This window comes from Pangasianodon hypophthalmus, chromosome 3 (genome assembly GCF_027358585.1).
Source record: "Pangasianodon hypophthalmus isolate fPanHyp1 chromosome 3, fPanHyp1.pri, whole genome shotgun sequence".
Lineage (NCBI taxonomy): Eukaryota > Metazoa > Chordata > Actinopteri > Siluriformes > Pangasiidae > Pangasianodon > Pangasianodon hypophthalmus.
The window spans coordinates 27,468,266-27,484,181 of record NC_069712.1 but is presented as its reverse complement, the minus strand read 5'-3'; the positions used below and the strand labels follow the sequence as shown (position 1 = coordinate 27,484,181).

Here is a 15,916-nt window from a genome sequence, read left to right as displayed (position 1 = left end):
CATACAGGAATTTGACTTGGTCTTGGTCTTGTACATTTAACAAAACAAAAACCACTCACTAGAGCTTCGAGCGACAAACAGCAACACTGAACAAACAACATTCACCGATAAATAGCAACATACAGTCGGGTCCATAAGTATTTGGACAGTGACAAAATATTTGTAATTTTGCCTCTGTACACCACCACAATGGGTTTGAAATGAAGCAAGCAAGATGTGATTGAAATGTTGACTTTTAGCTTTAATTCAAGGGGTTTAACAAAAAATATTGCATTAACCGTTTAGGAATTACAGCCATTTTTTATATAGTCCTTCCATTTTCACAGGCTCAAAAGTATTTGGACAAACTAACATAATTATTAATACAAGGATTGTTTTTAATACTTGGATGCAAATCCTTTGCAGTCAATGACTGCCTGAAGTCTGGAACCCATGGACATCACCAAATGCTGAGTTTCCTCCCTTGAGATGCTTTGCCAGGCCTTCACTGCAGCTTGTTTGTGGGTCTTTCTGCCTTCAGTTTCGTCTTCAGTAAGTGAAAAGACTGCTCTACTGGGTTGAGGTCAGGTGACTGACACGGCTATTTAAAAACATTACATTTCTTTGCCTTAAGAAGAAATAATGCTTTCGCGGTATGTTTTGGGTTGTTATCCATCTGTACACGTGAAGCGTTGTCCTATCAGTTTTGCAGCATTTGACTGAATCTGAGCAGAAAGCATAGCTCTATACACTTCAGAATTCAACCTGCTACTTCTATCAACAGTCACATCATCAATAAACATCAGTGACCCAGTTCTATTGGCAGCCATACATGCCCATGCCATAACACTGCCATCACCATGTTTGACAGATGATGTGGTATGCTTTGGATCATGAGCCCTCCTTCTCCATATTCTTCTCTTCCCATCATTCTGGTACAAGTTAATCTTGGTTTCATCTGTCCAAAGAATCTTGTTCCTGAACTGGGCAGGCTTTTTTAGATGTTTTCTAGCAAAGTCTAATCTGGCCTTTTTCTTGAGTGTTACCAGCGGTTTGCATCTTGAGGTAAACCCTCTGTAATTACACTCATGATGGCGTCTCTTGATTATAGACTTTGACAATGATACGTGGACCTCCTCCAGAGTGTTCTTGACTTGACTAGATGTTGTGAAGGGTTTTTCTTCACCATAGAAAGAATTCTGCAGTCATCCACTTTAGTTATCTTCTGTGGTCTTCCAGGCCTTTTGGTGTTGCTGAGTTCGCCAGTGCATTCTTTCTTTTTAAGAATGTACCAAATTGTTGATTTGGCCACTTCTAAAGTTTCTGCTATCTCTCTGATAGGTCTGTTTTGTTTTTTTCAGCCTAATGATGGCTCCTTCACTTGCACTGACACCTCTTTGGACCGCAATATTGAGAGTTCCCATGAACAGCTACCAAATGCAAATTCAACACTTGTAATCAACTCCAGACCTTTTATCTCCTTAATTTGTCATGAGGAAACAGGCCATATCTGGCCATGAAACTGCTTATCAGTCAATTTTCTGATTACTTTTGAGCCTGTGAAAATGGAGGGACTAGGTTAAAAAAAAAAAAAAAAAAAAAAAAAGGCTGTAATTCCTAAATGGTTAATGCCATATTTTTGTTAAAACCCTTGAATTAATGCTGAAAGTCTACACTTCAATAACATCTTTATATCTTCATTTCAAATCAACTGTGGTGGTGTATAGAGCCAAAATTACAAAAATTGAGTCACTGTCCAAATACTTATGGACCCGACTGTACGTTCTAAAGATTTAACGAGAACAGGGGGAAAAAAACAGCAGTGAAAATAGTAAAGTAACAACAATATCAAAAGCAAAAATGGTAACAGTAATGGCAGTGTCAATGACAATAGTGCAGTTGACTTTTGTATGGAAAGGAATATGCAATAGTTACTTGAGATGTTTAGTTGTAATTTATGTGCATGCTACTGGATTGCAAGCCAATAGGTGTATATAAGGTGCCGTGTACAAGTTCAGCAGTTCAATAATCAAATGGCTTCTGGAAAAAAGCTTTGCTGGTGCCGTGATGTGTGAGTGGCAATTGCTTTGTACCGCCTGTGAGATGGTAGAAGGGCGAAAAGGTGAGTATTGTCCACACAGACAGATCTCCGCTTAGCTCTGGAGGAATACAGGCCCATGATACAAGATTTAAGGCGATACACCCAGCTTACATGTCCTGTGCATTAGTGGAAAAGTACCACCTCTAACCAGATGTTATTTTGGTGGTGGCTCATTCTTAGCACAGTATTGACACTGACATGGTAACGTCATGTTGGTTAGACAAGCACTGGTACAAGTGTGTCATGTCGAGTAAACAATAGGTCAGTGGTGGTCCTGTGCTGGTGCCTTTTCAAATGATGGGTAGAGAAGCGGAGGTCTGATCATTTTTGAGCAAAAGATGGACTACAATCTATAATTGTATGTGTACAAAGTGACTTATATGGTCCAGATAAAATACCCAATGAGTACACAAATATAAATTTTTCCTAACAAAACCAGTATCACATTTTTCATGACCCAGAGTGTTGATAATAGTACAGTATAATGAGAACCATGGCTAAGGTTCTGTGCTAGTGACTGACAGCCTGTGAGTTCAAACCCAGCACTGTAGAAGCCACTAGTGGGTGCTTGGATTGTATTCTTTCTTGTGAGTCACGGACAGGATGAAAAAATGTGCCAAATGGGTAAAAAATTTTTTTAAACATGCCTTCAGAAAGACTTTAATCAGTAACTAATCAGCAAACCATAATAAATTACTGTCTCACTTTAAGCTATGTGTCTTAATGAGATTTGCATCACTGTTTCCACTGAGTCTTTGACATGTCATTCTGTGTTTCCCGGCTGATTTCAGGTTTTCCAGAAGGAGACGATTGAGTCACTGCAAACACAATTGCAAGAGGTGAACTGGTTAGGCCAGGGGCTTATTCAGAATGCTTCCAAAGGGACCAGCACCAAAGCCCTTGAACATGACTTGGAGGACATCAATATGAGATGGAACACCCTGAACAAAAAGGTTTAGAGGAATTAGGTTTCAAGGAACAATTGAAAAATGTCATATAATTCTTGTAGTTATTTTCTTTATCTTATAAAATATTTCTGTTAATCTTGTGATATCTGAATTGTTGTGTCGGCAATGCTCTCAGGTAGCAGAACGTTCGGCGCAGCTTCATGAAGCTTTGCTACACTGTGGAAGGTTTCAGGATGCTCTCGAGTCCCTGTTCAGCTGGCTTAAAGACACAGAAGAACTGGTGGCCAGTCAGAAGCCTCCATCAGCAGAGTTTAAAGTTGTCAGAGCGCAAATACAAGAACAGAGGGTACGAACTTAATAGTTCTACAGAATTTTGTCACTCTGAATAGACTCTTGAATAAGCTCTAATGACTGCCCTCAATTAAAAAAAAAAGTATGATTATCAAACTTCCTGTTAATAAAGTCAGACTTTACTAAGACTGGGGGGTGGGGGGGATATTGGATTTGGGCTTTAATATGGGATCAGGATTTTCTGGTGTTTCAGAGTTTCTGCAGGTGGTTATATGCATCATGCATATTGTATTTCCTTGTATCCCATATGTTTCTTTTTCTCTGATTCAACCAGCTCTTACAGAAGCTGCTAGATGACCGCAGACCCACAGTGGAGCTTATTAAGAAGGAAGGGGGGAAAGTGTTAGAGATGGCTGACTCTGTGGATAAAGAGAAGATTGGAAAGGAGATTGATAGCCTGGGGAAGAGATGGGATGCTCTGCTAAAGAAAGCAGAGAGCAGGTAAAAATTTTATATGCTGACACCAGGAAATTAATCTATGAAGTCCCCTGCCCCCCCATCCCCCCATATATATTTGTTTCTAAAAAATCTAGTACACAATAATAGAAGGGATTTATTTATAATTGCACTATCCGTTGCACCCAGATGAGGATGGGTTCCCTTTTGAGCCTGGTTCCTCTCAAGGTTTCTTCCTCATATTGTCTCAGGGAGTTTTTCCTTGCCACCGTCGCCTCTGGCTTGCTCATTAGGGATAAATTCACATATTTACAATATATTTTTTGTGAATCCATTTATTTCTGTAAAGCTGCTTTGTGACAATGTCCATTATTGAAAGTGCTATACAAATAAAATAAATCATTTCTTTTTCTTGAGTATAACTAAACTGAACTCAGAAACCAGTGTCGATACAGTATAATAAGACCTAAGATGGCAATACTGTAACATTTAAAGTTATACATTAGTGAATGGAAGGCTATGAGGAACATTTATGACCAAACTATGGCACATGGTTATCTAAATATTGCGTAGAGAGTGTGTTCTGTTAGGGGTGTAACACAATACCATGATAAAGACCATGTTGTTGTTGTGTATTTTAGGTTTCTGTATTCACTTTTATTTACTGATTATGCATGTTGGGCCATTATGTTTTTTTCCTGGTAGACGCAAACAACTGGAGAGCATTTCGGGGGTGGCCCAACAGTTCCATGAGACACTAGAGCCACTAACAGAGTGGCTAACTGCTACAGAGAAATGCCTGGCCAGTTCCGAGCCCATCGGCACCCAGACCACTAAGCTTGAAGAGCAGATCTCCCAACATAAGGTAAATACATAATTGCGATACTTTTGTGCTCAGCCTGTTATGAGTAGTTCATTCTAAAGACCATCTGTTTTGATTCGTTTGCAGTAGCTTTATGCTACTGTTACATTTGTTCTTTATCCCTTTGTGTTCTTTATGTTTGTTTGTTTTTATGTTTATTTTCTCTTGATTTTTCTCATTCTCTTTATGTTGGGATGGTCAACCCTCCACCCATATGTTTCACCCCATCTGCTGCGTTTGCCATTCCTGCTAATCAGGCTTTAGAGGAGGAGATTATAGGGCGCAGTAAGAGCTTGTACCAGGCAATGAGTCTTGGCCAGGCTCTGCGGTCACTCACCTGTGTGGATGATAAAGAGCTGGTCCAGGCTAAACTGGACAGCACTCAGGGCAGCTACATCGAGTTGCAGGAACGCTGCCGCACAAAGGCCGAGCTGCTGCAGCGGGCCCTGGCTAACGCACGGCTGTTTGGAGAGAACGAAGTAGCACTCATGAACTGGCTGGACGAAATACACGGCAGACTGAGCCACATCTCTGTCCAGGACTATACACCGGCCGTACTGGCAAAACAGCACGCTGACCAGCTGGTAGAACAGACCTCCTCCTCTTCAGTCATAATTTTTTTAAAAACCATCACCATTAAATTTACTTTATTGGTTTCATTTATATGATTTATATGTTTAGTTAATTGGTGTGTGGTGATTTTGTTATGTATAACTGCAGTTAATTTGCATTTTCGGTGTTTAGGCACTTCATGAGGATATTGAGGTAAGGAGACAGCATGTTGAACAGGCCCTGCAGAATGGACTTGAGCTGCTCAAACAGACCACAGGCAAGGCTTTTTCCCTCCATATTTTAATGGATTAATTTCTTTACATCAGTGGCATTTAATCTTATGTCCAGAAAATCAATCAGAAAAGTATTTAACTTATATACCACAGTGCTTGTTGATTACTCAATTCTGGATGGTCAGAAGGTGTTAACTAATTTTTTATAACAGCATAGCTTGAAAAATAGTTCCAAATGCAAAGTTTGTATTAATGTACTCCTTCTAACATGTTATTATATCCATAGTAACAACTTACACAGGGCTTTTTATGGTAGATGCTCTACATAAAAGGATTTAAAAAACGCTTTCTATAAGGAGATGTTTATTTAGTGAGATTTTTATTTAGCTCACTTCTGTGAGTAAACATGTATTTTTGGAAGGAGTCGCTAGTGCCAGGGCTTTGAAGCTGTAAATTTAAATTTCCCAATGTGGGATAATCTTCACGAAGGAGGGCTTTGTGGTTTCTTTGCAAAATACTATGTGAAAGAAAAGAGGAGGCTAAAGGAGGGGCCCGGTGAAAGAACAACCATTTATAGCTGCTATAAGTGATAACAGGAAATAACCTGTTGATTAACATAACTATAAATGAATAACAAAATCTTTGGCAAATTGGTATAAAAGGAATAAAACAATTCGTGATGTGTTCTTATAGGAAGATAATCCACACTGGATTAGTAATATATCACACCACTCTGTGTTATGATATTCTTTACTTATATAACAAGTGATTAAATACTATAGTTTTTACAGTTTTTAGCTACAGCCTCACTATTTCTGTACCTAGTTTAAAAAAAATGGATGCACAATCCTGAATGGCCTGAAAGAGAACAAATCATGGAAATTACATAGTTTTCATAGTAACATTTTACTTTTGAAATATACTTAATTCAAGAATGCATTTTTCCAGGCCAGACAACTGACCTAACTGTTTCAAGCCTTCCTGTTTTGTGCAGGCGATGAAGTCATCATCATTCAGGGCAAACTGGATGGAATAAAGACAAGATATGCTGACATAAGCACAATGAGCAATGATGTAATGAAGACCCTGGACAAGGCCCTGTCTCTGGCCAACAAAGTACAACACACTCATGAGGAGCTGCGCTTCTGGTTGGAAAAAGTGGAGTCTGAATTGGCCACATTTGGAGCTCAGGAACCAGTGGGCGAGCAACTTACTCAGGTGCAAGAGAGGCAGAAAGTGAGTACACTCCTTCAGCTTGAAAGAATCCCATTCATGAAAAGGAAGGGAAGCTAGATCAGATTAGATCTAACTGTACCTGAGAATAACTCTTATTCTCCGTTAGCCTTTGAGCATTTTTGGGTGATTTATTTCTTTCAGTTATGCTGCTATATAAAATATAAAAACAGTGCCCTATAAAAGCTTGAGTGTGAATCAGTGCAAGTACACATTACTGACATGTACAGCTTTTACATTTACTGACTGTCTATCATGTCCAGGCGTTAATGAAGGAGGTTCAAGAGCACAAGTCAGTAGTAGATAAGCTGAATGAAGTTAGTAGCGCTCTGCTAGAGCTGGTGCCATGGCGTGCCCGAGAGGGGCTTGACAAACTGATCACAGAGGACAACGAGCGCTACAAGTCAGCTACTGATGCCATCTCTCAGCATATGGACCAGACAGGAGCTGCCATCTTAAAATCACAGCAGGTAAGGTGCTGCAAATATGTAAATACTAGCAAAATAGATCATGTCCAACAGATTTATTGTGAGAGGCTATTGATTACCTGTGATGACAAGCCATCAGGCCTAATTGGATAATCTACAATTTTTTTAATTATGAAATTGAGGGACTGGATAGAGTTGTTGCAATGTAGAGCTCAGAAACAGTTAATGTAATGAGCAAACAGTTATTAAACAAAGTAAATATATAATATGTGTTTTTTACAGTAAAAATGCATTTTTCTGAATCTGACATTTAGTGATTTGTAATGAAGTTGCCCCCATGATCACTTCTGCGTTGTTTTGAATACGTTTTATAATAGTGGCTAATGCATATGGTTCTGCTGTTCAGTTTGAGCAGGCTGCAGACACTGAATTAGCCTGGCTGACTGAAGCAGAGAAGAAGTTATCATCTCTAGGGGACATTAAGCTGGAGGCAGAACAGACCACAGCTCAGCTGCAGGTTCAAAAGGTCAGTCTGATGCCTTTGGGTCATTAGGGGTGTACTCACCACAAACACAAACTGCAAATGTATGTATGTGTGGCACATGCCATCAACAGAAGTGTGCACTGTGTTCAAGGGCTTCTCCATGGACATTATGAGGCATAAAGATGCCGTGGATGACATCACTAAGACAGGCGAGACGATAATGAAAAGCAAAGATGAGACTGAGAAACAGGCTCTAAAGGTAAAAAAAAAAATAATAATAATAATGTAAACCAATAAGAGCTAAATGTAGGATTTTTTTTTTTGGGATGTGACCAATGTGACTATCTTGTTCAGGCTAAGATTCAGGCTCTCATGGAGAAGTACAACACGGTGAGTCAGTTGAACTCAGAGCGCTGTCTGCAGCTGGAGAGAGCACACTCCCTGGCCTGCCAGTTCTGGGAGACCTATGAGGAGCTTTGGCCATGGCTGCAGGAGACCCAGGCCAACTTCACTCAGTTCCCTTCACCTGCCATCGAGTATGACACTCTGAGACAGCAACAAGAGGAACTGCGGGTACGAAATTTCTGGAGAACCCAAGATAGCAACTATATATCAGCAAGAACTGTTGGAGCAAATCTATCTTGCCCTATTTGAAACATTTTCTGTTTGGGCCAAGATGACATATATTTTTGCTAATTTAACATGGGAACAGTTGTTTTCATAATTCATTCATAATGAAACTTGGGTGCTTCTTTTTTTTTTCTACACAGATCATGTTCAGGTCATTTTAACTTAAGAATAACAATGTGAGAATTATATAAAAAGACTGGTCTTAGTACATATGAAACAAAAAAGGTTGTCTCAGTTTTGAGACCAGTCATCAGTAGGCTTTTGCGTGTCTTGTGCCATAAATATTGTTTAGATTTTAAATAACTGAGGCCAAAATAATATATATATTTTTTCTTTTAGCAACTGAGGGAGCTGATTGCAGAGCATAAGCCGCACATAGACAAGATGAATAAAACAGGCCCTCAGCTGGTGGAGATCAGTCCACTGGAGGGTGAGCCCATCAGAGAGAAATTCCAGGCCACAGACAAGTTGTATGCACAGCTTAAAGCAGATGTTAAGCAGAGAGCTGCTGCCCTGGATGAGGCCATCTCTCAGTCTACTCAGGTTTGTCTTGAGTCTTTGATTCTGTTCTCTATTTAGCTTCGTTACTAAAACAGCAATCTATTGTTCTTTGGATGTAATTGCTTTGCTTTTTGCTTCACTTTTTTCACTTTCTTTCATGTGGGGCCCAGCTTCATTTAAATCCGCCATGTGACAAAGAGTATTACTTGATTACACATATAGATAGTTTAATGCCATGGTTCTCAGTGTGGTCTCTGGAATTTGAGATCTCCTAGTTTAATTATATGTTAATTGCCTTGATTTCTGTATACTTCTGTCAGAATGTGTCTCCAAAATAGCTGCTGTTAATCTTATCTTTACTAAGTCAAGTCTCAATAAGGTCTTTCATGTCCTACCAACACAAATGACAGCTTGTTAATGAAGTGTGCTGTGAGAACCCTTTGATGGAAGTAAATCTTTGAACACTGTGTATCCTGTTTTCAGCAACAAAGGATATATCAGTCATGACCTCACTGATATGACCAGGCGAAAATGTGAGGCCTGACATACAAGTTCCACTAAGAAACTTCCTGACAAATTGATGTTTAAAATGCCTACAAGTGATTACCTGCTGTAGTGAAAGGTTTCCTAATTGGTTCTGTTGAAAGACTTAACCATACTGCTTACGTCTTCAGTATTTTAACAGGTGTTTGGAAATTTGCTCTTTTACCGTTGTCATTTTTTCTCCCAGTTCCACGATAAGATCGACCCCATGCTGGAGTCTCTGAATCGTATAGCGGACCGTTTGCGTCAGCCCCCTTCCATCTCTGTGGAAGTGGAAAAGATTCGTGAGCAGATTTCTGAGAACAAAGCTGTTAATGTGGACTTGGAGAAACTGCAACCATCTTATGAAACTCTGAAGCAGCGAGGAGAGAACATGATCACTCGCTCAGAGGGTGCAGACAAAGACCTGTCAGCCAAAGGTAAGCATTTATATTTAAAAGATTAAAAAGAAAACAGTAATAATCTGCAGTCATCTAAAGGCGAACATTTGTTTTTTCAAAGCTGTACAAGACAAACTGGATCAGATGGTATTTGTGTGGAATGATATCCATGCTCTGCTGGAGGAGAGGGAGGCTAAACTTCTCGATGTGATGGACCTGGCTGAGAAGTTCTGGTGTGACCACTGTGCTCTCATCATCACCATCAAAGACACACAGGACTTGCTGAAAGACCTGGAGGAACCTGGAGTCGACCCCTCAGTTGTTAAACAGCAGCAGGAGTCTGTGGAGGTCATTGAACATCTTAGGTTAAAAATGTCCATTTTAAAAGTCAAACAGTACTAAGTGTGATAATTATATTACTTCGTTCAATGTCTAATGAACAGTTTAAAAAAAAAAAAGTCTATTCAAATGTATTGATAGAAATTTATTTTTAAAAACATTTTAAAATATGTCCTGGTTTAATGGAGCATCTATTGGTTATTAGTGAACAGGAAATGAGGATTACAGCAGTTCTATTTAACGTATACATTAGTAGCCTCTTCATGCTTTCTTATTCCATGTACTGTTCTCATGGTGGACTTTACTGGCTACAGGGGTACCGAGAGGAGATTGACGGTCTTCAGGAGGAACTGAATGTGGTCCAGAATCTAGGGGCAGAGCTGATGACAGCCTGTGGAGAACCAGATAAGCCTGTAATCAAGAAGAGCATTGACGAGGTAACATCAGATAAGCTATTTGAAGAAGCATACAGAGAACATTTCACAGGAATCTTACATTACTAGTTAGGAAACTTGGATCGGAAAGTAGTGTATATGTATATACACCTGTCTGCCAGCATATCACATTCATCTGCAGTAATATTATATAATAACTTATCATTGCCTATAATCAGAAATTTTTTTATTATACATTATTTACTTTTTGTTATTCCTGAGTGAAGTGCTCACTGCTTTAGAAATGTTCATGTGTCTTTAGCACAAAACATTTTAAATTCAAACCATGCTAGGTGAACATGGCATGGGAGACTCTGAATAAGACATGGAAGGAGCGAGTGGACAGACTGGAGGAGGCTATGCAGGCTGCTGTACAATTCCAGGATGGTCTTCAGGTACAGTGTGCCACAGAATTACTTTTCACTGAATTACAGAATTACTCCACAACAGCAGCTCACCAAAGTATTAAAGAAAATCTCCATTTAGCCAGCCTGAATGTACACCCATGTAGTGGCAATGTTGCCATAACAACAAGCCCGAGAGTCACATTAGTTCAGCATGTTAGTCATGCTGAAGTCATGTTCAGTTGACTTGTTTTTTTCTTTCTATTATTATTTTAAATCGAGTCTTATTTTATATCAGTCTCAGTAAAACATATTCATAATGTCAAAATTGAACAGAAGGCTAGAGGAATACAAAGATGACAGAAATTGGATTAAAGTATTGACAGTAATTATTCTTTAATTTAATGGAATATAAATTTGTTTCGCATCACACACTCTGATGTAGGAGTATACATGAAGAGTTTTCATTCTAGTTGAGTTATCAATTGAGTTATTAATATATTATTAGGCTACATGTAAACACAGCTAGTGGCATCGTAACTCAGCATAATTCCTTAGGAGTCTGAAATACTTCATTATTAATTTATTTGCTTCACTACTTGGCTATTACAGCACATTGCAGTGTCCACATATATACTGAAGTACATTACATAATAACAGCTATGTTTATGTGTCACTTGATTAGCTTGATCAAGAAATGGGAGGTAAATACCTTTTAGTCTAGGGTTTCCCTGGCTCCCTAGGGGTTCATCGTGGTATTGAATGGGGTCCTAAGACTTGTAGAAATGTCTGTCACATTAAAGTAAAATTTGTTATAATAAATATAAAAAAGGCAAACTGAATAGTAAGATGCTTTAAATAACAAGTTTTCCAAATTTATTTTTCTATTTATTACAAAAGTTAGTCTCTTACTCAAGGCAATTAATATAGGTTGAAGGGGATCAACTGACACAGAAGTTTGAGAACCCCTGTTTTAATTTAATCAGTGTTTACTCAAAACCTGTTTTGATTAAAAAAAAGCTAAAAGCTAAGGCATAGGAAAGCATTACATGTTGTACTGCAGACTCACAGCTTGAATAGATTAAGTTTTCCCATGTCTCTATTTATCTGGGCTTCTTAACTGAAATCACAGTTTATAGTGCAACCTGAGTCTACATTGTGTTCATATATGTCAATAACATTTCATTCTTCCTCTACAGGGCATGTTTGACTGGGTGGATATTTTGGAGAGTAAACTGGATTCCATGTCACCTGTGGGCACAGACCTGGAAACTGTCAAACAGCAGATTGAAGAGCTCAAGGTATTCCTTTACCATGTTTCATTGTATGGATTTCCTGCCCTCAACACACTGACCTACAATTATTGGTGGTTTATACAGATCAAAGCATGTAAACATGTGATCAGAGATCACACCCAGCCATGCCTTTGACTTTTTTGTTTGATAAATGCAGTGAGCATACAGGCCAAATACCAGCTGTGTTTATTCAGAGGAAGATCATTTCATGTGCGCTCCTACAAGTGGTTCAAAGATGCATTGTCTTGTGAGAGTTAAGCAAACCTGAACCGTCCCTTTATTGTTGAGCCATGGGCATATACGTGTTTTTAAGGCTTATTCAATGAAGTGATGTTGAACATGCTAACTTACTCCCCAATGTTTGTATTTCTACAGGAGTTCAAAAGTGAGGCATACCAGCTTCAGATTGAGATGGAGAGGCTGAATCACCAGGCAGGACTGCTACTGAAAAAAGTACAGGAGGAAGCAGACCGCATTGCCATTCAGGAGCCTATGAACGAACTCAAAATGCTTTGGGACAACCTAGATGACAAGGTCATCAACAGACAGGTAAGGTACTTCCTGGTGTCATTTTATGATCCTCAACCTTGGCTTGCCCTCTGTCTCTGGATCTTTACTTTACATGGATGTCTCGTCTGTTTTACAGCACAAGCTAGAGGGAGCCTTGTTGGCATTAGGGCAGTTCCAGCATGCTCTGGATGAGCTTTTGGCCTGGCTGACTCATACTGAAGAGCTGCTTAGTGGACAGAAGAAAACCAGCGGTGATCCCAAAGCTATTGAGATAGAACTAGCCAAACACCATGTAAGTTCATTCAAAATGTACAATATATATTTATATGTAATTTAAATGTAATGTATATTTATGTAGCAGGCATGTGCTCATGGTCACAGTCACCTCATAGTCACCAGCCAACAAAATGTTTCTAAGTTTATCATTATTTTGTTTCTTTGCAATGAAATCTTTTACTTTGAATAAACTGTTTGTGATCTAGAATATAAATGTTGTCTTTAACCACCAGGTGCTGCATAATGATGTACTGGCCCATAAGACCACAGTGGAGGCAGTTAACAAAGCCGGCAGAGATTTGATGGAGTCCAGTGCAGGAGAGGAAGCATGTGGCCTGCAGAGCAAGCTAGAAAACCTTAACCAACGTTGGACAAGCATCCTGGAGAAGACTGAGCAGAGGAGGCAGCTTTTGGACAGCGCCTTACTCCAGGTTCTACTCAGACACACAGATTAGCTCATTGGCAGCCTCTCTGAGTAGAACAGTGTGCTATTTTATGCATAAAAAAATCGGTCCTTGAGATAATGAGATAAACATTGTCTCTGTTTTAGAAGAATCACATGTAACTGAGAAACACCCCTTTGTTTTAGCCAAACTCTGCTTTCTCCGCTATTCTTACACAACCTCTGTAAACTGCTTAACTCTGTAGTTACGTCTGAGGTCTGAATGCTGTGCACCATTTTGGGAATTAACTGCTCACTAACTCAACTCCTTGAATATTGTCCACATGGCGAAAGCTGAATTAGATCCTGAAGATTGCTAGCACGTTTTTGCACCTCTCAGGTTTCTCAGGCAACATTTCTGATTTTTAATTTTCAAATTTTAAATTTTAAATTTAACGGCAAAGCTCAATGAATATGAGCTTTCATGGAGTTGCTTATATTACTCACAGCTGATTATATTACTTCAGCTTCTATATTAATGCATTATTAGCTGATATATTATTAGCACAAAAATATGAATTTTGTTCTGTATGAAAATACTATTTTCACATTCAAAACTGAGTAAACACTGAGTGAACACAGATGCAGTGCAAACCACTTTTACAAACTTGCCTTTTTTTTTAATTCATCCTAGATTAACAGGAAAACATCCATTTTAATCGAAACTTCTTTTCACGCTTATAAACCTGCACTAATGAGAATAATGTGAAGTCCATTGTTGTGACACTAGCTGTATTATGTTGTAGGCCCAAGGTTTCCATGGGGAGATTGAAGATATGCAACAATGGCTGAAAGACACAGAATGTCAGCTGTTAGCATCAAAAGCAGTTGGAGGCCTACCAGACACAGCCCGCGAGCAGCTTAACACCCATCTGGTATGTATTTAAGACTCCAAAAGGCCTGCTGATGATGGCAAACTTGAACACATTTTATCACACCCAATACAGGGCTTTTTGGTTAACAGTCATAAAAATAACAATTTAGATCGAACTTGTTCAGAGGCTTTAACAAAGCTAGACTTAGGTATACTCAGAACGTATGTTTATTGGTTCTTTATTCTGGAGGCTTTTTTTTTTTTTTAAGTCCAGACTGTAAAACTTTGCATTTTTAATTCCTTCTTAATGAACCAGCTAATACATTATAATTAGTTGCATAAACATGCAACAAGGGCAAACCTTTAGCTTGAACATCTTGTACCAATATGTAAAAATGGACAGATAAGGACAAATGACTTTTCTCAGTTTTACCCTTTAAAGGATGTAGAGCATTCCAATAAATCAGTCCAACTCTGTGATAACATTACACTTATCTCTTTGTTATTGTAGATGTAAAATGTCTACAATAGAATATCAGTAATGCCTGATGTCCTTCCTTTTTAGGAGGCTGAAGAAAGAGAGATATTTGTCTCTAAAAACATTGTTGTCTTGTGTGTTTGTAGGAGTTATGTAGTGCAATGGAGGTGAAGGAGGAACTGTACCAGAAGCTTCTTCACAGAGGTCAGCAGCTGATAGCCATGACCCCAGAGAACCAGGACAGCAGTACTGAGCAGGACCTCCACAACCTTCAAGAAAAGTGGGAATGTGTGCAGGCCAAAGTGGCTGAGAGGAAGGTGAGTGCTGCATTTAAAAAAAAAAAAAAAAAATCCCATGGAGGAAATGGTCTATCATGCAGCTTCATGTCTGATCACAAAGGTGTGAATTGTGATGATGTCAGTGCGAATGTGGTCAGAAGGTGTGGGGGTGGCTGTCTAGGGCAAGTTGGGAATCAGTATGAAACATAATGCTGTGTTTGTGGTGTGTGTCATATGCCAGTACTTATTAAGGGCTGTGTCACACCTTTAAGAAAAATATAGTGTGGTTTGGTCCAGACATGTTCTTAACCCAGATCTAATGCTCTTTGATGGATGATATCAGAATTAAAGCCTGACTTCTGAACACAAACTTGAAGACATTGTTTTATATATTAAACGTCATATAAATTTCAAGGTACTTTCCTGAGAGCAGATTTGGCCTTGACTGTTTTCAGAAAGTCTCAGTGAAGCCACTTGTTTAATATAGTTAAAGGCTTTCCAAGCCTCCTCAGCTTTCAGTTAAGAAAGCTGCTGTGTACCAGATGCACCATGTGAGTCACACTATTGGATATTGAATCAAAGGACAATGTTTTTGTGCCTGCAGGGGAAATGTTTCTTCTACACATCCTCTTTTATTTGTCATTATAGCACTGAGAGATCAACACTTCCTCTCCCTGTTCAATCACAAGGAGATCTCGATGCTATTTTGGTTGTGCTGATGTAATTATGGCTTGAATGAGTAAATCTGTGTGTGTGTGTGTTGTATCTAGGTGAAACTGGAAGAGGCATTAGCGCTGGCCACAGATTTTCATAATTCTCTGCAGGACTTCATTAACTGGCTGACTCAAGCAGAGCAGACCCTCAACATGATCTCTCCAGCCTCCCTCATCCTGGAAACAATCTTGTTCCAGATTGATGAACATAAGGTATGTGTGTGTGTGTGTGTGTGTGTGTGTAAATCTAATCTTTCTGATTTTTATTTGATAAATAATACATTTTGTTTCATAAAATAATAAATTTTATTTGATATGATAAATTATTATTATATATATCCAATTAGTTGTATGTGTATACGCTAATGAATATTAGTCATATTATTGAAGTCACTCAAGAAATCTTTTGAGT

At 38.9% G+C, this 15,916-nt stretch overlaps 1 protein-coding gene across 36 annotated transcripts in view; it reads left to right on the top strand.

Annotated features, from left to right (window-relative positions):
- Nucleotides 1-15,916, top strand: part of dst (dystonin) — a 138,705-nt gene that overhangs the window by 103,298 nt on the left and 19,491 nt on the right. For 32 of the 36 annotated variants that reach the window (XM_053232738.1, XM_053232744.1, XM_053232735.1 and 29 more), the window contains 23 exons: nucleotides 2,872-3,033; nucleotides 3,164-3,334; nucleotides 3,614-3,780; nucleotides 4,441-4,600; nucleotides 4,855-5,181; nucleotides 5,342-5,426; nucleotides 6,377-6,618; nucleotides 6,879-7,085; nucleotides 7,450-7,569; nucleotides 7,679-7,786; nucleotides 7,882-8,100; nucleotides 8,497-8,700; nucleotides 9,389-9,620; nucleotides 9,703-9,929; nucleotides 10,235-10,357; nucleotides 10,648-10,749; nucleotides 11,898-11,999; nucleotides 12,369-12,542; nucleotides 12,640-12,795; nucleotides 13,013-13,210; nucleotides 13,968-14,096; nucleotides 14,660-14,830; nucleotides 15,562-15,717. In XM_053232738.1, the coding sequence (XP_053088713.1) occupies nucleotides 2,872-3,033; nucleotides 3,164-3,334; nucleotides 3,614-3,780; nucleotides 4,441-4,600; nucleotides 4,855-5,181; nucleotides 5,342-5,426; nucleotides 6,377-6,618; nucleotides 6,879-7,085; nucleotides 7,450-7,569; nucleotides 7,679-7,786; nucleotides 7,882-8,100; nucleotides 8,497-8,700; nucleotides 9,389-9,620; nucleotides 9,703-9,929; nucleotides 10,235-10,357; nucleotides 10,648-10,749; nucleotides 11,898-11,999; nucleotides 12,369-12,542; nucleotides 12,640-12,795; nucleotides 13,013-13,210; nucleotides 13,968-14,096; nucleotides 14,660-14,830; nucleotides 15,562-15,717 (3,942 nt within the window). The remainder of the gene's footprint in view (nucleotides 1-2,871; nucleotides 3,034-3,163; nucleotides 3,335-3,613; nucleotides 3,781-4,440; nucleotides 4,601-4,854; nucleotides 5,182-5,341; nucleotides 5,427-6,376; nucleotides 6,619-6,878; nucleotides 7,086-7,449; nucleotides 7,570-7,678; nucleotides 7,787-7,881; nucleotides 8,101-8,496; nucleotides 8,701-9,388; nucleotides 9,621-9,702; nucleotides 9,930-10,234; nucleotides 10,358-10,647; nucleotides 10,750-11,897; nucleotides 12,000-12,368; nucleotides 12,543-12,639; nucleotides 12,796-13,012; nucleotides 13,211-13,967; nucleotides 14,097-14,659; nucleotides 14,831-15,561; nucleotides 15,718-15,916) is intronic. The other 4 variants (XM_053232750.1, XM_034303099.2, XM_053232745.1 and 1 more) reach the window with 1 other exon arrangement.